Here is a 21,696-nt window from a genome sequence, read left to right as displayed (position 1 = left end):
CTATGGGTAAACAAATTGATATGAATGTGTTCCAATAAAACTTTATTCATAAAAAAGTCAGTGGGCCATATTTGGCCCATAAGTAGTTTGCCATTCTTTGATGTGCACACTTGAACATGGTTTGCCTCTCTGGTTCTTGGCCTTCCATGAGTGTTTGGGTATGAACTATCCCTGTCATAAGTCTCCTGCCTCAGACTATTGGATTAGTGTCCAGGTAACCTCAAAAGAGGAAGATTTAGGTAAAACTAATTATGTCAAAACATGAAAGTTATCACCTTCCCCCACCAAATCTGCTCTTCTCACAGTAGCCCCTATCATATTGATTGGCAACACTGTTCATTCGGGCATCGAAGTTAGATATCTGGTTGTTAACTTTAACTTGTCTCACTCCTCACCTGCTTACTGGTTGACAAATTCTGTTGATTGCCCCCCAAACAATTACATCTTTCCCCTCCTCTCCCTCCCCTCATATCCTATCTTAGGCCTAGGCTCTTACCATCTCTTGGTTAGACTACTGTAATATCTTCCAGCAAAACCAGGCTACTTGCAGTCCCTCAAGTATGTTGTGCTGTTTTGCATATGTTTGCCACCACATATTTCCTTTTGCCTGGAATCCCCTCCTCCCTTAAATCCTACTCTCATCTCTTATCTTCTTGGTGAACTCCTAGTCATCATTCAAAACCCAACTTGGACTTTCCCTTTCACCCTTAATCATTGCCTCCTCAAAGTTACTTGGTTTAAATAGTATACCCTTGACAATCCCAAAATACACGTTTCAAAAGCTCCATATTAATGAATATTGGAAAATTTAAGTATACACATCAGAACCTTAGGGCTCAAATAATTAATTGAGCTAGTAAATATTGTAACTAAAATGAACTCTGCATTTCATTGCATCATGAATTTAGTAACATCAACCATAAAAATAGCTTAATCAGGAAAGAAACAATAAAGCTCTTATCACTTTAGGTAACTTACTGCATATATAACCATAAATAAAGAACAGAGAACAACCTTGTAGAAATACTTGCTCCCACACAGTAGTCACACAGAATGTGAATCACACATGCATCTCAGCAAAATCGCAAATTTCTTAATGTAAAAGACCTTTGGAAAAACCAGTGTGTGACAAATCCATAAATGCCAAGACCCTGCTATATTTCTATTATTGTACTTATGTCAATGAACAACTATGGCCCCAGTGAGAACATGAGCTTCTTGAGGTCAGGCCCACTATTTTGTCATTCTTTTTGTACCAAAGTTAATCTAACAGGAAGCAACTACTCCAAAAGCATTTGCTGAATTAAATTACCTCCTAATCGATCTTCCTACTTCCAGGCCATCTTCCTCTCCAAAATCATGCCAGTTATTTTACAAAAACATATCTCTGATGTCACTCCATTTCCCCCAAACCTTTGATGGCTGTTCATAGTCTGCTTTACAGGATTATGTCCCCATGCCCTGCTAAGCACATATAAGAGCCTTCACACCATGGCCTCATATTCCCAGTCTCATTCTTAGCCTCTCCTCTTCACACACACTCTCTTCAAGCCACACTAGCTGTTTCTAGAACATTTTTAGACTTTCATTACTTTATGACTTTGTAAATGCTATTTCCTCTAAAAGGTTCTCCTCTTCTCATCTACCTGGACCTCTTGAATTTATCAATATAGCTCAGCTTAAATATCACTACTTTTGTAGTTTTCCCTGACCCCTCTCAGAATCACTGCCTCCCTCATTTTTTTTTTAAATACCAGTCTGTTTATTCTAAAAACATACTAAGCTGATTCTGCGGGGAGGAAAGGGGGAAGGAGGGAATGCCCTGTCAAAGAACTTACCCAAGCAGTGACTGCGGCACTACGTGTTAAGCATATTGTTCCAGCAGCAGTGGGAGGATGGGGCTGGATGGCCTTCACGTTATGAGACGCTATGGCTCGCATCTTTCGCACTGCCTGTATGTGTAAGTGTGTGTGTGTGTCTGCGTGTGTGTGTGCGTAACTGTGTGTGGGGGTAGCAGGGAGAAAGAGAACGAAGGGGGAGAGAGAGAGAAAGAAACAGAGAAGAGAGCGGACGCAGTGCAGTAAGAGCAGATGGGCGGACCCAAATGTCTTGTGCTTCACGATTTTGCAGAGGTCTAGCCCGGCATCCAGCCTTGAAGCAAGGGGTGGGGAGAAGGCGGAAAGGGGAGGGACTGCACTCCCTCTGAGCATGCTAGCCCCGACTGCCTGACGGATCACCCTTCAGCTCCAACATGGCTAGCTCCTCAACGCCGTGACTCAAGCCTATTGTGCCAGGCAGGGCGCACTCAGCAGTGCAGCCCCACAGGTGGCAGCGGCGCGGCGAGAGGGCTCCCGCCAGGCCAAGCAGTGGAGTGCCGCACAGCGCGCCTTCCCGCCTCCCAGCCGCCACCCAAGCAGTTCCGACCCAGCGCCAACAGGCCTGCTTGGTCGATCTTCGAGCCAAAGATGCGGCGAGGCTGGAAGATGGCTCTGTCTGGGGGGCTCCGGTGCTGCCGCCGGGTACTGTCCTGGGTGCCAGTGCTCGTTATTGTCCTCGTCGTGCTCTGGTCCTACTATGCCTACGTCTTTGAACTCTGCCTGGGTAAGTGGGGCTGGGCACCTAAGGTGGGGAAATTATGCTCCAGTATAATCGTTTGTCCTACCTTCACACTGTTCTCAAGCCCTCTCTCTGTAGTTTTCCTTTTGCTCCATAGAGAGTTCCTTGTCCCCAGCCTCTGGGTTCCCACGATATTTCCTGCGCCCTCCCACGAGGGTCCCACCCTGTCTCCATCGTCTCCCACCTAGGGTTTCTTATTTCTTTGCCCTACCCACAATAATGCCCTGGCTCCTCCCACGAGGGCCCCCACTTGCACCTGGTGCTCCTCTTCTGGGGGGCCCCTGACTCTACCTAGTTGAGGAAACAACATACCCTGTGTCTTTAAACTGTTTGCTGACACTAAGAATCTCACCAATGCATCCAACTAGCAGCCCCACCATTTTCCCTCCTACTAAAATCGTACTAGGATTTCCTACTACTAGAGGTTTCCTACTGAAAGTCCCAAAATATTTCCTCTACTCTCTTACTAGCTTTCCTTTTCCCACACTGGAATCTATCCTTTTCCCGTGATCCTCTCACACTGGCTGATATCTTATCTTTGTCCACTTGTGACCCCACAGTCCACTCTATGCTACCCCATTAAGATCTTCCCTTTTCACACAGTGGTGAGCCCTCCAGTTTTTTTCCTTGTGGGCTCTCACCATTTAATCATTTTCTATAATGGGACTGGGATTCTATAATACATCCTCTCCCATCACACTAGAGGCCCTGATTATATTATACTGGAGTTCCCTCCAGTCTCCTGCTTTCTTGTTTTGAGGAACATTCAACTTCTTCCTATTACGAGCCCCACATTATTTTCTGACACCTCATACTGGTGACCCTGCTATTGTCACATGATGATAGTGCCTTGTCCCGTGTCTTCTCCTACTAGAGTCACCTCTTTTACCCTCCCACAAGGGTTCCCATAATTTATCTCCTATCCCATCAAAGGGACGTTACTTTTCTAATCATTATTCATATTTGTTATCTTTTTTTGGTAAACTCACTCCTCACCTTCCACAGTGTTCTTTCACCGTTAGCCCCACATTCTGCCATCCTCTTCCTTTGGGGTTTCTTATTTTTCCTCTTACTTCTCAAAGGATTGCACTTGTCTCGTCTTCTCACACTGGGGAAACCCCATTCTTTCTTACTGGGGTTTCTTATATTTTCTACCCCTCCCAATGGGCATATCATTTCTCATTCTCTCTCATTAGACTACCCCTTTTATAATTCTATGATTTTCTCTTTTACCCTGTCCTGTCACACTGAGGAGCACTCTATCCCCTCCTTATTTGCTAATGGTGCTTGAAATGGTTCTCACAGTACAGCTTGTGCATTCGAACTCAGAATTCTACAAGATTTCGTGACACAAATCCCAAGTCTCTCACTTATGTTATTCCAACTTTCCACTTTAATTCCCTGCCTCCATTCACCATTCTTATTATTAATGGCCTTGCAATGTTCATAACAACTCACAATGGCATTTTCATATTATATCCTGTTTTGTTACAATAGAGTCCCTGCTTTTCTCACAATGAAATTTCCTTGTTCCTGTCTTCTTACACTGAAGAATCCCTGTCTCCTCTCAAAAGAGATTCCACTAATACTTATTGTCACTTTGACACTAGAATTCCACTGCCAGCACCCTTGAACTTGTGGCCTACAGTGTTCCCTATTCATCTAGTGTGGGGCTGCAATATATTTCTACTCCTGTAACATTAGGACTTCTGTTCCATTGAACATCCCTCACTCCCACATCCTTCTGAGACTTCTTTATTTTTTCATACCAAACTCTTCCCACCTTAAAAATGATGGTAAGGATGCCGCTTTTTTTCAACTCCAGGACCTGACTCCATTTGTAACTTTCTTCTATTATGTATTTACAAAGCAATAGTCTACCCCAGGTAGACAGGGATAAACTAGGGAGGCAGAAGATGATCCTCTTTTTCAATATGGAACTTTCTACATTCTAATTCTATAACCGGTATTCTAATTCTAATTAGCTCTGTGCATCACAATTTGAACTTCTCTTATCTCTTTCTTGGAGATATTATGGAAAATGCAGGAAGAGCTCTTAAAAATAAATTTCAAACCATTCCTGATGCACCCAGTGACTGTTGGTTGAAAGAATGAATAGATGGGAAAACAACACAGGTGTTTCCACACCAGGATAGGAACCTGAATAAAATGTTTACTCTTTCTGATAAGTAAAAAAAATAAAAAAATAAATAAATAAATAAATTTCATTAGCTGCCTTCATAGATACAAGTTAGCCTAGTTTTCTTTTGTATCTCAGTCTAGTATTGCTATGCATTAAGTAGACTATGCAATGACTGGGAAGCTTTCCTATACTCAGACATCACTACTTTGGCTTTTTGAGTGATTGATTGAAGGGTCAAAAATTCAGCACCATTATTATGGTACGGATATTGCTCCTAGAATCAATGCCATATTGTAAGCAACTTATTTTGGAGTTTTTCAGTATTGACTAACATTAGCTTCACGAAGATATATTTTTAAAAATTAATGATGATAATGCCTGACACTTATATAGTTCTTACTCTGTGCCAGAAAATATTCCTAGTTCTTTAGATAGATTAACTATATATTAATTCATTTAATCTTCACAATATCTATATGAGGCAATTACCATTACTATTTCCAGTGCACAGATGTATAAACTGAGGCACAACAGATGAGCAAACCAAGGTTAAGACCAAGTTAGCACACATAATTGGCTTTCTATAAGTTCTTCATTAATCATATAGTATTAACAGCTGAAAGGAAGCTTAGGACCTATTTGTTTTGTTTTAGTTAACATACTTGCACTGCACTGCTACATGCCAGGTACTATTTCTAGGTGACTACACACACATACAGACAGACACACAGACACTTAATCTTTGTAACAACTTTCTAATGTATATACCATCATTATGCCCAATTTACAAAAAAGTAAACCAAGGAACAGACAGAATAAGTAGCTTACCTAAGATCACAGAGCTAGTAAATGGCTCGACTTAAAACCCAGGCAGTATGTTGCCACAGTTTCCTCTAAACTAATACAGAGATAAAAACTTGTAACTTAGCAGCCAGATATAGCCTTCAGATGTATTTTGTCTGGCCTGCACAGTGTTTTCTTAACAGTTGGCTCAGTTTCCATTATTTAAAAGTCAGGAGCTTTGACTTTCAACTCTGGCTCCACCAGTCCATCCTGCCATCATCAATTTAACAATCTTTTAACAAATCAGAAACCTAGATTTCAGAAAAGTTAAATCAAATTTTCCTAAGGCCACACATTTAGTAATAGTGTAGAGTTGAAAATCCAGGCAGCCTGATACCAAGGCCATACCTTTTCCAATGCAAACAAATTAACAGATTTGCATTTCAATAGGGCTCAGAAAGTAACATTAAGGACCTTCATTCCAGTTATAAAACCTGATGTCTTTCTCCATAACATTACATTAGAGTTGAAACCAAAAGTGATATTTTTTGTCCTATAATTCTTAGAGTTTGAGTTCTGCCATTTACTAGCCAGGAGACCTGGGGCAAGTACCTTCACTCTCTCGACCTCATTGTCTCACATGTACGTTGCTTCTACAGTTGTTCATCCACATGACAAATGGTTACTTAGCACTCACTATATGCCAAGTATTACTGCAGTGAGGATTAAATAACATGCCTAAAAAGCATGCATCACAGTTCACAATACGTTGTAAGAGCTCATTAGATGGTAACTTGCTATTGCTAAAGATATAAAGCATTCTTCCTTACCTAGAAAAATAAGAAGCTTCAATTTTTAGAAAGGAAAGAAACAGTGTTCATTTTATTGGGGTGAAATTTATATAACATAAACTTAACCGTTTTAAGTATTCACCTCAGTGTCATTTAGCACTCACAATGCTGTGCAGCCATCAACTCTATGTAGTTCCAAAATGTTTTTGTTATCCCAAAAAGAAACCTCATAGGCATTAAGCAGTCACTCCTTGTTCCCTCTTCTCCCAAGTCCTAGCCAATTATTAATCTGCATTCTATTTCTATGGATTTTCCTATTATGGATGTTCCACATAAATAGAATCATAAAATATGTGTCCTTTTGTGTCTCGCTTCCAATTAACACAATGTTTTTGAAATCCTTCCACATTGTATTATGTAACAGTAATTTAATCCCTTTTAATGGCTAAATAATAGTCTGTTGTGTATATATATGTGTATGTATATGTGTGTGTGTGTGTATATATATGTGTGTGTGTGTGTGTGTGTGTGTGTGTGTGTGTGTATACACATTCTACTTTGTTATTCATTCATCCATTGATGGATATTTGGGCTATATCCACCTTTTTTCTCTTCTGAATAGAGCTGTTACAAACATTCATGTACAAGTATTTGTTTCACTATCTTCAATTCTTTTGAATATATACCAGGGAGATACATGGAGATTATTAGGCTATATGGCAATTCTATGTGTAACTTTCTGAGGAACCTCTAAACTATTTTCCACAGTGGCTGCACCATTTTACATTCCCATCTGCAGCACAGAAATGTTATAGTTTGTCCACATTCTCACCAAGACTTGTTATTTTAAGTTTTCTTTTTATTATAGCCATCTTACTAGGTGTGAAGAGGTATCTCATTGTGGATGTGATTTGTATTTCCATAATGACTAAAAATATTGAGGAGCATTTCATGTACTTGTTTTCCGTCCATATATCTTCTTTTGGAAAATGTCTATTCAAGCCACTGTCCATTTTTTAATTGGGATTTTTAAATTGGGTTATTTGTCTTTTTGTTGTTAAATTTTAGTATTTCTTCACATGTTCTCAATACTTGATCATTATCACATAAATTATTTGTAAATATTTTCTCCTGTACCTGATAGTATCATTTTATACACAAAGATTTTAATTCTAATAAAATTCAATTTATTTATTTTTTGTTTTGTTACCTATGCTTTTGGTGTTATATTTAAGAATCTATTACGAAATGCAAATACCATAAAGATTTACCTTTGTGGGTTTTGCTTTTTTTTTTTTTTTTTTTTTTTTTTTGAGATGGAATCTCACTGTGTTGCACAGGCTTATCTCAAACTCCTGGGTTTAAGTGATCCTCACACCTTAGCCTCTCAAATGGCTGAGACTACAGGTATGCGACCTGTGTTTTGTTTTGTTTTGTTTTTTCTTTGTTTTTACACAGAGGCTTGCTTCTTCACCCAAGCTGGAGTGCAATGGCTCAATCTCAGCTCACTACAACTTCTTCCTCTTGGGTTCAAGCAATTCTCCTGCCTCAACCTCCCCAGCAGCTAGGATTACAGGCACATGCCTGCATGTCTGACTAATTCTTGTATTTTTAGTAGTGACGCGGGTGTCACCATGTTGGACAGGCTGATCTTGAACTCCTGACCTCAAGTGATCCACCTGCCTTGGCCTCCAAAGTGCTGGGAGTGTCCTGTGTTTTCTTATAATATTTTTATGGTTTTAGCTCTCACTTTAGGTATTTTAGCCATTCTGAGTTAATTTTTTGTATCTGATGTAAGATAGAAGTCCAGCTTCTCTTTTGTTGAATGTAGATATCTAGTTATCCTAGCACTGCTTGTGGAAGACACGATTCTTTCCCCTGCTGGATGGTCTTGATATGATTGTAAAATTATCAATTGACTGTAGATTTATGCATCTAATTCTAGACTCTCATTTGTTTCATTACTTGATTTATTTGTCTATCCTTCTGCCAATATCATACTGTGTTGATTAGTGTACCTTTGTTATACATTTTGAAATCAAGAAGTGTGAGTTCTCCAGCTGTATTTTTTTATAAATTATTTTGTTGGCTGGATGTGGTGGCACAAGCCTGTAATCTCGTAATTTTGGGAGTCCAAGGCAGGAGGATTAGTTGAGCCCAGGAATTTGAGACCAGCCTGGGCAACATAGTGACACCCTATCTCTACAAAAAATAAAAATGTAGCCGAGCATGGTGGGACATTCCTGGGATCCCAGCTCCTCAGGAGGCTGAGGTGGGAAGATTGCTTGAGCCCAGGAAGTCAAAGCTACAGTAAGCTGCAGTTGTGCTACTACACACCAGCCTGAGTGAACAAGTGAGACTGTCTCAAAAAATAAAACCATTTTGTCTATTTAGGCTCCCTTGCAATTTTGTATGAAATTTTCGTTCAGCTTTTCCACTTCTGCAAAAATAGAAGTTTTTTTTTAAATAGGAATGGCACTTATTCTGTATATTGCTTTGGAGAGAATTGCCACCTTAACAATACCAAGTCTTCCAATCCGTGAACATGAGATGCTTTTCCATTTATTTCAGTCTTTAATCACTTTTCAGTACTGTTTTTTTTTATAGATAATTTTTTTAATTATTATTTTTTTATTGCATTTTAGGTTTTGGGGTACATGTGAAGAACATGCAAGATTGTTGCATAGGTACACACATGGCAGTGTGCTTTGCTGCCTTCCGTTCCCTCGCCTGTATATGTCTTTTCTCCCCATGCTATCTCTTCCTACCTCCCCACCCCCTGTCCCTCCCCCATTTCCCCGCAATGGACCCCAGTGTGTAGTGCTCCCCTCCCTGTGTCCCTGTGTTCTCATTGTTCAACACCCGCCTATGAGTGAGAATATGTGGTGTTTGATTTTCTGCTCTTGTGTCAGTTTGCTGAGAATGATGGTTTCTAGGTTCATCCATGTCCCTACAAAGGACGTGAACTCATCGTTTCTGATGGCTGCGTAATATTCCATGGTGTGTATGTACCACATTTTCCCTATCCAGTCTATCATCGATGGGCATTTGGGTTGGTTCCAGGTCTTTGCTATTGTAAACAGTGCTGCTATGAACATTCGTGTGCATATGTCCTTATAGTAGAATGATTTATAATCCTTTGGATATATACCCAGTAATGGGATTGCTGGGTCAAATGGGATTTCTATTTTTAGGTCCTTGAGGAATCGCCACACTGTCTTCCACAATGGTTGAATTAATTTACATTCCCACCAACAGTGTAAAAGTGTTCCTATTTGTCCACATCCTCTCCAGCATCTGTTGTTTCCCGATTTTTTAATGATCGCCATTCTAACTGGTGTGAGATGGTATCTCAATGTGGTTTTGATTTGCATTTCTCTGATGACCAGTGATGATGAGCATTTTTTCATATGTTTGTTGGCCTCCTGTATGTCTTCTTTTGTAAAGTGTCTGTTCATATCCTTCGCCCATTTTTGAATGGGCTTGTTTGTTTTTTTCTTGTAGATTTGTTTTAGTTCTTTGTAAATTCTGGATATCAGTCCCTTGTGAGATGGGTAGACTGCAAAAATTTTTTCCCATTCTGTTGGTTGCCGATTCACTCTACTGACTGTTTCTTTTGCCGTGCAGAAGCTGTGGAGTTTGATTAGGTCCCATTTGTCTATTTCGGCTTTTGTTGCCATTGCTTTTGGCGTTCTGATCATGAAGTCCTTGCCTACCTACACCCATGTCCTGAATGGTTTTGCCTAGATTTTTTCTTCTAAGGTTTTTTTTGGTGTTAGGTCTGATGTTTAAGTCTTTAATCCATCTGGAGTTAATTTTGGTGTAAGGTGTCAGGAAGGGGTCCTGTTTCTGCTTTCTGCACATGGCTAGCCAGTTTTCCCAATGCCATTTATTAAACAGGGAATCCTTTCCCCATTGCTTGTTTTTGACAGGTTTGTCGAAGATCAGATGGTTGTGGGTATGTTGTATTTCCTCTGAGACCTCTATTCTGTTCCAGTGGTCTATATCTCTGTTTTGGTACCAGTACCATGCTGTTTTGATCACTGTAGCCTTGTAGTATAGTTTGAAGTCCGGTAGTGTGATGCCTCCTGCTTTGTCCCTTTTGCTTAGAATTGACTTGGCTATGTGGGCTCTCTTTTGGTTCCATATGAAGTTTAAGGTGTTTTCTTCCAGTTCTGTGAAGAAGGTCTTTGGTACCTTGATGGGAATAGCGTTGAATCTGTAAATTACTTTGGGTAGTAAGGCCATTTTCACGATGTTGATTCTTCCTAACCATGAACATGGAATGTTTCTCCATCTGTTTGTGTCATCTCTTATTTCGTTGAGCAATGGCTTGTAGTTCTCCTTGAAGAGGTCCTTTATGTTCCTTGTTAGTTGTATTCCTAGGTATTTTATTCTCTTTGTAGCAGTTGCGAATGGCAGTTCATTCTTGATTTGGCTCTCTTTAAGTCTGTTACTGGTGTATAGGAATGCTTGTGATTTTTGCACCTTGATTTTGTATCCTGAGACTTTGCTGAAGTTGTTTATCAGTTTCAGGAGATTTGGGGCTGAGATGATGGGGTCTTCTAGATATACAATTATGTCATCTGCAAATAGAGACAGTTTGATTTCCTCCTTTCCAATTTGAATAGCCATTATTTCTTTTTCTTGCCTGATTGCTCTGGCTAGAACTTCCAGTACTATATTGAATAGGAGTGGTGAGAGAGGGCATCCTTGTCCAGTGCCAGATTTCAAAGGGAATGCTTCCAGTTTTTACCCATTCAGGATGATATTGGCTGTTGGTTTGTTGTAAATAGCTTTTGTTGTTTTGAGATAGGTTCCATCAATACCTAGTTTATTGAAGGTTTTTAGCATAATGCGTTGTTGAATTTTTTCAAAGGCCTTCTCTGCATCAATTGAGATAATCATGTGGTTTTTGTCTTTGGTTCTGTTTATGTGGTGAATTACGTTTATGGACTTGCGTATGTTGAACCAGCCTTGCATCCCCATGATGAATCCTACTTGATCATGGTGGATGAGCTTTTTGATATGCTGTTGCAGTCGGTTTGCCAGTGTCTTATTGAAGATTTTTGCATGTATATTCATCATGGATATTGGCCTGAAATTTTCTTTTCTTGTTGAGTCTCTGCCGGGTTTTGGTATCAGGATGATGTTTGTCTCATAAAATCATTTGGGAAGGATTCCCTCTATTTGGATGGTCTGGAATAGTTTCAGAAGGAATGGTATCAGCTCCTCTTTGTATGTCTGGTAGAATTCGGCTGTGAACCCATCTGGACCTGGGCTTTTTTTGGGTGGTAGGTTCTTAATTGCTGCCTCAACTTCAGACCTTGTTATTGGTCTATTCAGGGTTTCAGCTTCTTCCGGGTTTAGGCTTGGGAGGATGCAGGTGTCCAGGAATTTATCCATTTATTCCAGGTTTACTAGTTTATGTGCATAGAGTTGTTTGTAATAATCTCTGATGATGGTTTGGGTTTCTGTGGAATCTGTGGTGATATCCCCTTTATCGTTTTTTATTGCATCAATTTGGTTATTCTCTCTTTTCTTTTTTATTAATCTGGCTAGTGGTCTGTCTATTTTGTTGATATTTTCGAAAAAACAGCTCCTGGATTTATTGATTTTTTGAAGAGTTTTTTGTGTCTCTATTTCTTTCAGTTCTGCTCTGATCTTAGTTATTTCCTGTCTTCTGCGAGGTTTTGAGTTTTTTTTTTTTTTGATCTTGCTCCTCTCGCTCTTTCAATTTTGATGATAGGGTGTCAATTTTAGATCTCTCCTTTCTTCTCATGTGGGCACTCATTGCTATATATTTTTTCTAGAGACTGCTTTAAATGTGTCCCAGAGATTCTGGTATGTTGTGTATTCATTCTCATTGGTTTTGAAGAACATCATTATTTCTGCCTTCATTTCCTTGTTTATCCAGTCAACATTCAAGAGCAAGTTGTTCAGTTTCCATGAAGCTGTGCGGTTCTGAGTTAGGTTCTGCATTCTGAGTTCTTACTCGATTGCACTGTGGTCTGAGACACTGTTTGTTATGATTTCCATTCTTTTGCATTTGCTGAGGAGTGATTTATTGTGAATTATGTGGTCAATTTTAGAGTAGGTGTGATGTGGTGCTGAGAAGAATGTATATTCTGTGGATATGGGGTGGTGAGTTCTGTAAATGTCTATTAGGTTTGCTTGTTCCAGGTCTGAGTTCACGTCCTGGATATCCTTGTTGATTTTCTGTCTTGTTGATCTGTCTAATATTGACAATGGGTGTTAAAGTCTCCCACTATTATCATGTGGGAGTCTAAGTCTCTTTTTAAGTCATTAAGAACTTGCCTTATGTATCTGGGTGCTCCTGTATTGGGTGCATATATATTTAGGACCATTAGCTCTTCTTGTTTCAGTGATCCTTTTACCATTATGTAATGTCCTTCTTTGTCTCTTTTGATCTTTGTTGCTTTCAAGTCTATTTTATCAGAGATGAGAATTGCAACACCTGCTTTTTTTTTGCTCTCCATTTGCTTGGTAGATCTTCCTCCATCCCTTTATTTTGAGCCTTTGTGTATCCTTGCATGTAAGATGGGTTTCCTGGATACAGCACACTGATGGGTTTTGGCTTTTTATCCAATTTGCCAGTCTGTGTCTTTTGATTGGGGCATTCAGTCCATTTACATTTAGGGATAGTCTTGTTATGTGTCAATGTGATGCTGTCATTTTGATGCTACCTGGCTGTTTTGTTGGTTAGTTGATGCAGATTCTTGAGTGTGTTGATGCTCTTTTACCATTTGGTGTGTTTTTGGAGTAGCTGGTACTGGTTGTTCCTTTATATGTGTAGAGCCTCTTTCAGGAGTTCTTGTAGGGCAGGTTTGGTGGTGATGAAATCTCTGAGTGCTTGCTTGTTCACAAAGGATTTTATTTTTCCTTCAGTTATGAAGCTTAGTTTGGCTGGATAGGAGATTCTTGGGTGAAAGTTCTTTTCTTTAAGGATGTTGAATATTGGCCCCCAATCTCTTCTGGTTTGTAGAGTTTCTGCTGAGAGATCTGCTGTGAGTCTAATGGGCTTCCCTTTGTGGGTAACCCGACCTTTCTCTCTGGCTGCCCTTAGCATTTTCTCTTTCATTTCAACCCTGGTGAATCTGACGATTATGTGCCTTGGGGTTGCTCTTCTTGAGGAATATCTCTGTGGTGTTCTCTGTATTTCCTGGATTTGAATATTGGTCTGCCTTGCTAGGTTGGGGAAGTTTTCCTGGATAATATCCTGAAGAGTATTTTCAAGCTTGGATTCATTCTCTTCGTCACATTCAGGTACACCTATGGAACGTAGATTAGGTCTTTTCACATAGTCCCACATTTCTTGAAGATTTTGTTCATTCTTTTTTTTGTGCTTTTTTTCTGTTTTTGCCTTCTCTTTTGTTTCATTGAGTTGATCTTCGACCTGTGATATCCTTTCTTCTGCTTGGTCTATTCGGCTGTTGAAGCTTGTGCATGCTTCACGAAGTTCTCGTGTTGTGTTTTTCAGCTCCATCACTTCACTTATATTCCTCTCTATGCTATCCATTCTCATTAGCATTTCCTCCAATCTTTTTTCAAGGTTCCTAATTTCTTTGCATTGGGTTAAAACATGTTCTTTTAGCTCACTGTAGTTTCTTACTACCCACCTTCTGAAGTCTGATTCTGTCATTTCATCTCTCTCCTTCTCCATCCGGTCTGGTTCCCTTGCTGGTGAGGAGTTGTGATCCTTTTTAGGAGGAGAGGTGTTCTGGTTTCAGGAGTTTTCATCCTTTTTGCACTGGTTTCTTCCCATTTTTGTGGGTTTATCCATCTGTTGTCTTTGTAGTTGCTGTCTTTCAGATTGGGTCTCTGAGTGAGCTTCTAGTTTGTGGATGCTGAAGTTACTTTTTTTTTTTTTTTTTTTTTAATCTTTCATTCTAACAGTCTGGCCCCTCTGCTGTAGGACTGCTGAGGTCCTCTCCAGGCCCTGTTTGCTTGGGGATCACCTGCGGCAGCTGCAGATCAGTAAGGGTTGCTGCCAGTTTCCTCTTCTGCGATATTTGTCCCAGAAGGATGCTCGCCTACTTTCAGTCTGTTCTCTCCTTTATTAGGTGAGTCTTTGGATCTATGGGGGTCAGGGAGCTACTTGAGGAGACAGTCTATCTTTTATTGGGGCTTAAGTCCTGAGCTGTGAGCTCTGTTGTTCATTCAGAGCTGCTGGGCAGGTATGTTTAGGTCTGCTGCAGCTGAACTCATAAAGCACTTTTTGTTCCCAGGTGCTCTGTCCCAGGGAGTTGGGGCTTTATGAGTTTCCATTGCGCTACTGCCTTTTTTGATTTTTCTTTCAGGTCTGACCTGCCCAGATAGCAGCAGGCCTAGCCACTGCCTGCCTGCAGAGGCTTTGCTGAGCTGCTGTGGGCTTCGCCCAGCTGCCCTGTTCTCTTCCCTGCAGTCCTATTTATATGGGCGTAGGTAGAACTGTCTCGGCAACGGTCAACCCACCTCTGTTATGGCGGACTCTCTCTGTTGTGGCAGGTTGCCTCGGCAACAGCAGGTTGCCTCGGCGATGGTGGCCTGCCTCCTTAGTGGTGGAGAGTCTCAGTAATGGCGGACACCCCACCTCCACGGAGCCGTACTGTCCCGGGTTCAGGTGTGCTTGGTTTGAAGGGCTCAACCCAGAGGGTTTCCAATTACTGTTTTTGTTTTCGTTGTTGTTGGAGGTGGGGGGATGGGACCAACCGAGCCTGATCACCTGGCTCCCTGACTCAGAGTCTTTTAAGTTGAACGACCCCACGTTCCAGTTGCTTGTTGAAAAGGCGCCGGGATCTCCTGTACTGAGACTCACTGAGTGGGCTCAAACAGCAGAGCTGGTTCCTGGGGGATTTTTTGCCTAGGAATCTCCTGACCTGGCTCGCTATTTCAGATGAATGGGCAACTCTGCCGTCTCAGGGCTCCGATCACCAGCTAAGAGGGTTCCCAGACCAGTGGCTTTTGTACAGAGAACCGCAGCAACAGGGCGTGGTCACAGCAGCAGAGTGGGCTGAATCAGCCCTGCAGGGGCCAAAACAGCAGCACCAACCGGGAATGCGGCACTGGCGACCGCTCTGCCTGGGTATCTCCTGGTCTGTGGGCAATAAAAATTCTTCTGGAAATACGGTGTCCACTCACCCTCTGTGCTTTCACTGGGAGCTGAAGTCCTGAGCTGTTCTTAGGCGGCCATCTTCCCAGCATTCCCTTCAGTACTGTTTTATCATTTTAGGTGCATTCATCTTGAGCCTCCTTTCTAAAATTTATTCTTAAATTTTTAATTCTTTTTATGTTATTATAAATGAAATCATTTTCTTGATTTCATCTTCTGATTATTCACTGCTAGTGGATAGAAATAAAATTGATTTGATGTGTTGACATTGTATTTTGCAGCTTGCTGAATTTATTTATTAGCACTAAGTTTTTGTGGCATCTTTAGAATTATCTCTACGTAAGATTATGTAATCTACCAATAAAGATAATTTTACTTAGTCTTTCCATTTTGAATGCCTTTTATTCTTTTTGTTGCCAAAATACATTGGCTTGAACTTCCAGTACAATGTTGAATGTAAGTGGTAAAATAGGAATTCTGGTCTTCTTCCTGATCTTAGGGCACAAATTTTCAGTTTTTCACCATTGACTATACTGTTAGCTATGGATTTTCCATAAATGCCTTTTATCAAGTTGAAGAAGTTCTCTTCTATTACTAAATTCTTGAGCATTTTTTTTATTCCAGGTATTATGTCTAGTACCCAATAATTATTTTTTCTGATCCTCTCCCTCCTCTTACCTTTCACCTTCAAGTAGACCCCAGTGTCTTGTGTTCATGAATTTTCATCGTTTATAAGTGAGAACATGTGATCATTTAGTTTTCTCTTCCTACATTAGTTTGCTAGGATAATGGCCTCCAGCTCCATCTATGTTCCCATAAAAAGACATGATACCATTCTTTTCTATGGCTGCATAATATTCCATGGTGTATATGTACCACATTTTCTTTAATGCATCAGCCACTGATGGGCATGTAGGTTAATTCCATGTTTTTACTGTTGTGAATAGCATGGCAGTGAACATTTGCCTGCATGTGTCTTTATGGTAAAATGTTTTATATTTCTTTGGGTATATGCCCAGTAATGGGATTGATGGGTCAAATGGAATTTCTGTTTTTAGGTCTTTGTGGAATCACCACACTGTCTTCTACAATTGCTGAATTGATTTACACTCCTACCAGCAGTGTACAAGTGTACCCTTTTCTCCACAACTTTACAAACATTGGTTATTTTTTAACCTTTTAATAGCAATTCTGAGATGGTATCTCATTATAGTTTTGATTTGCATTTCTGTAATGATAAGTGATGTTGAGCTTTTATTCATATGCATGTTGGCCACATGTATGTCTCCTTTTGAAAAGTGTCTGTTCATGTTCTTAGCCCATATTTTAATGGGGTTTTTTGATGTTCTCTTGTAAATTTGTTTAAGTTCCTTATAGCTGCTGGGTATTAGACTTTTTTCAGGTGCATAGTTTGCAAATGTTTTCTTCCATTCTATAGGTTGTTTGTTGAGATTTTCTTTTGCTGTGAAGGAGCTCTTAAATGTAATTAGATCCCATTCATCAATTTTTGCTTTTGTTGTGATTGCTTTTGCCATCTTTGTCATGAACTCTTTGGCTGTTCCTATTTGCAGGATGATAAGCCTATATTGTCTTCCATGGTTTATATTGTTTTCAGTTTTACATTTAAGTCCATAATCCATCTTGAGTTGACTTTTATATACGGTATAATGAAGGGGTCTAGTTTCAATCTTCTGCATATGGCTAGTCAGTTATACCAGCACCATTTATTGACTAAGGAGTCCTTTCCCCATGGCTTGCTTTTGTTAGCTTTGTCAAAGATCAGATGGTCATAGGTGTGTAGCCTTATTTCTAGCCTCTCTATTCTGTTCCTTTGGTTTATATGTCTGGTTTTGTACCAGTGCCATGCCTTTTTGGTTACTGTAGCCCTGTAGTATAGTTTGAAGTCAGGTAACATGATGAGTCCAGGTTTGCCCTTTTTGCTTAGGATTGCCCTGGCTAATTGGCCTCATTTTTGCTTACATATGAATTTTAAAATAGTTTTTTTTTGCAGTTTGATAAAGAATGTAATTGGTAGTTTGATAGGAATAGCATTGAATTTCTAAACTGCTTTGGGAAATATGGCCATTTTAATGATATTGATTCTTCCTGTCCATGAGCATGGGATGTTTTCCCATTTGTGTCATCTCTGATTTCTCTGAGCAGTGTTTTGTAATTCTCTTTGTAGAGATCTTTCACCTCCTTATTTAGCTGCATTCTTAGGTATTTTATTCTTTATGTGGCAATTGTGAATGGAATTGCTTTCCTGATTTGGCTCTTGGCTTATCTATTGTTGAATACCAACTTAATTTAATAGTATACAAATCCTAGCCCTTTACAACTCTGTTGCCCCCTTTATTCTGTTATTGTCACACATTACATCTTTATACATAGTATACACCTTAATGTATATTTATCATTGTGGCTTTATGCATTTTTGTTTTAAATTAGATAGTAAATAAAAAAGTTTTAAAAAAACTAAAACACAGTATTGTTTGCTTTTGTAGTTACCTCTGTAGTTACCTTTACCAGTGTTTTTTGTTTCTTTGTATAGCCTGGGTTACAATGAGTGCCCTTTCAGTTTTTCTGGAGAATGCCCTTTGGCATTTCTTGTACAGAAGTTCTACTAGTGATCAGCTCCCTCGGTTTTTGTTTATCTGGGAATGCCTTATTTTTTCTTTCATTCTTTGAAGTATAGTGTTGCTGGATGTAGAATTCTAGATGTAGGTGGACAGATGTTTTTATTTTCCTTTTAGCAATTTAAATATGACATTTCACTGCCTTCTAACCTCTGTGGGTTCTCAAGAGAAATAAGCTGTTAGTCTTATTATTTTTTTTGTATGTAAAAAATCACTTTTTCTGCTTTCAAGATTTTCTCTTTGTCTTTTGACAATATGACTATAATGTGTCTTAATTGTGGATATCCTTTAGTTTATTCTATGTGGAGTTCATTGCACTTCTTGGATGTCCTTAAATTCTTATTTTTTACCAAATGTGTGAAAGTTTTTAGCCATCATTTTTTTCAAATACTATTTTTGTTTTGTTCTCTCTTTCTTCTCACTTTGGATGCCCTGTTATGTTTGTGTTAGTATGTCTGGATATAGGCTATATATTAGAGTGTAGGCTTTATTATTGTATATATTAGAGTGTAGGCAGCTGTCCTCACAGCCTCTGCTGATCTGGGATGTGGAAGATGACAGGCAGCCAATTTAAAATGTCACAGTGTCTTCTTACTACAAAGTTCAGTTCTTTTCTTCACCACGTCTTCCTCTCTGGTTGTTGTAACAATTTTACTAGATTCCAGAGTTCTTCAAAAGTTTCTTCTGACAGTTTTTGCCAGCTCATTAGTTGCTTTTGAAGAGGGATGTAAGTCTGGAGTACTCTCAGTTTGGGTGTTCAACATTATTCATTCTGAGGTTAAAACATAAAAATATCTATCATGTAATTCTACTTGAAAGGTAGAAATTCTTCAAAGAGAGAAGAAATAAAAACTGATCCGGCAGAAGAAAACAGAAGAAACATTTTCTAGAAACCAAGTTTCTCTAGAAGTAAAAGGTATGCATTCAAGCCTATAGGAATCATGGTATTACCACATCTAAAATAGTTTTATGTCATTCATATGACAAACAGTTAAATGTATCAGACTTGACCAGTAACTTATTGTAACAAACTCCTAACATAATACCAATGGTTTTTAAACCTAACTCAAAAATACCTGCTGAGGTTTGCAAATATAAATTTCTGCACCTCTACCTAAAGCTTTGTTATGTGAAGAGAGCCCTGGAATCTATATTTTTATTATGCTTCCTAAGTAAGTATTAAGATCATCCAGGTTTGAGAAGGATTGCCTTAAAAGTTAATGAATGCCTGTTGTGAGTAATTTTTTCAAAGCAGTAAATAAAGACTGGCCTGATTAGCTTTCTTTCAACAGAAAATACTCAGAAATGTGTCTCGGTTCCCTATTTCAAATTCTTTTCTCTCTCCTAACCTAGAATCTGAGAAACAGCTAAGTGAAAAAGGCGGGGGTGGGGGGGGTGGAATAAAAGTTATTTATTTTGACATTGAATAAATTATTTAAAAACCATCATATGTAACTCTGGGAACCATAACATTTTTTAAAAATCAGACTTCTTTTGTCCTAAACTTGTTGTAAAATGTAATCTGACTAAATGATTTCTTTTTTGTAGAAAAATGATAATAAATTGCTAATGATAATTAAGTACTTATGTGCAAAGCACCCAAGTGCTTTACACATATTTTGTTACTTAATCCTTATAAAAATCTGATAACATAAACAATTTTATTTTCATTTTACAAGTGAAGAAACTGAGGCACACAGTGATTAATTAACTTGACCAAGGTCACAGCATAAGTGTCTAGAGCCAAAATATGAATACATGCCAAAGTATATGCTGTACATCATTATAATAAACTCCTTTCTCAAACATGTCATTAATTCTAAAAGATCTTCATGTTGTAAGTGAGCACTCATCTCACTGGACTCCTTATATATTTTCAAACTTCGTACTCTCACAAATCCCTTTTGAACTGTACTAATTCTGTGGCCACTAGCCACATGTGGCTAGTAAACACTTGAACTGTGTCGTCTGGACTCAGATGTACTGAAAGCATTAAATATACACCAGCATTCCAAAACTTAGTTAAAAAAAAAGAATATAAACTATTTCAATATTTTTTTATGTGGCTAACATATTGAAATAAAAATGTTATGATATATTGGTATAATATATTTTTAAAATTAAGATCACTTGGTATTCTTTAGCTTAAAAATGCTCCCATTAGAAAATTTAAGCTACCTGGCTCACATAATTTCTATTGGATGGCACTGCTGTAGAGTTTCTTCCATGTCCTTTCTATGATTGTTGACCATTTCCATCTAGCCCCATATTAGGATTTTTCTACTTGTACATTTCTGTGAACCCTTCAATATGCACCTATTTAAAGAATTATAAACTACGCTTTAGTTTTAACACCAGTTGTCTGTGATGAAAAACCATTCCATATACACCACCCTTTCTTAACTTTTCTCCATACCTACTTGCAAATAATCCGTAAATAATGAAAGAAAAATGGAGAGGCAGTGTAAAAAGCTATTTGATGATAACTCTGATCATTTAGCTCCCTAGTAGTGAATGAAACTTGAAGAAACAGAGCAGTGTGTAATTACATGTATCACCACATCACTCTAAAATCTGCATGGCAAGTTACCCATAGAATGGCTAAATGTACAAATTTTTCCCTTAGACTTCCTTACTTCCTACACAACTTCAGAGGTAATAAAGACTTTACAAGTCAAGCCCACTGTGAAACTAATGTCTGAATGTTCTTTACATTTCCAGGTGTATATAACGGGAAATACTTTTTCCCTAGGTTGCTCGTTGTTGTCATCGTCATTATTGTTGTCATCATTTTTTCTCATACAGAGCTAAAATGTGTTAACATGCATCTTTAACCTATTGGTTCTATTTCTGCCCTCTGCTCTTGGGTCATATAAACCAATCTCATTTGAACTTAAAAGGTCTGCAGTTACTTACAGATAGCTGTTCCCCCCGCTGTAGAACAGCTGACTCCCACTGGCTCCCAGTTCTTCTTCTGTATAAACATGTCTCATCCTACTATCTGCAGGTACTAAGTAATCTTCCCTAACCCACAGTGCTTTAGCAAGTAGCCAAGCAAATGGGAGTTAAAACCTCCAGTTCTTGTTTAGCAGCAAGTGTTCAGCCAAGGATAGGAAACATACCAAACAGCAATTTATCAGCTACTCCTTATTAATATTGGTCTCCAAGCAACTCAGCTTTCCCTCTCACTTCATTTTAAAGTTTTTTAAAAAACAGATGTTACTAGCCTGATTTAGGGCATAGTGGAACCAATGCAGCCATGCACCATGCATGTATAAAATCATGAAGTCTCAGGTTGACTGATCAATACTTCTTGTTGCCACTTCCATTTGTACTGTGAAAGTAGAGTATGTGACTTTTTCAAGCATTCTTAACCAGTATTGATTGTTTACCTGGAAAACAACAACAAGGAGTTAGTATCAGTCTTCAGGCATGTTTATTAGAAAAAAAAAAAAAAAACGTTGTCTGGTCAGATTTTTAACACAGATGAAATGTAACCATTGTAACAAACCCATTTAAATAATCATTAAAAGGAGAATTTTTAAGACTCAGTAAAATAGACCTATATGTGAAGAAAAAAAAAAGAAAGTATGACTGATGAAAGATCTGAGGAAA

The 21,696-nt window shown here is 38.9% G+C and overlaps 1 protein-coding gene across 1 annotated transcript in view; it reads left to right on the top strand.

Moving 5' to 3' along the window:
* The first annotated feature begins 2,095 nt into the window (after positions 1-2,095).
* ZDHHC15 (zDHHC palmitoyltransferase 15) overlaps positions 2,096-21,696 on the top strand; it is a 177,129-nt gene continuing 157,528 nt past the window's right edge. The window contains exon 1 of the mRNA XM_003936858.3: positions 2,096-2,601. Within this exon, the coding sequence (XP_003936907.1) occupies positions 2,466-2,601 (136 nt within the window). The 5' untranslated portion in view covers positions 2,096-2,465. The remainder of the gene's footprint in view (positions 2,602-21,696) is intronic.

The sequence above is a fragment of the Saimiri boliviensis genome, chromosome X, assembly GCF_048565385.1.
Source record: "Saimiri boliviensis isolate mSaiBol1 chromosome X, mSaiBol1.pri, whole genome shotgun sequence".
In the NCBI taxonomy this organism is placed as follows: Eukaryota; Metazoa; Chordata; class Mammalia; order Primates; family Cebidae; genus Saimiri; species Saimiri boliviensis.
Note: the sequence above shows the minus strand (reverse complement) of the source record. Positions and strands in the feature narration are given on the sequence as shown.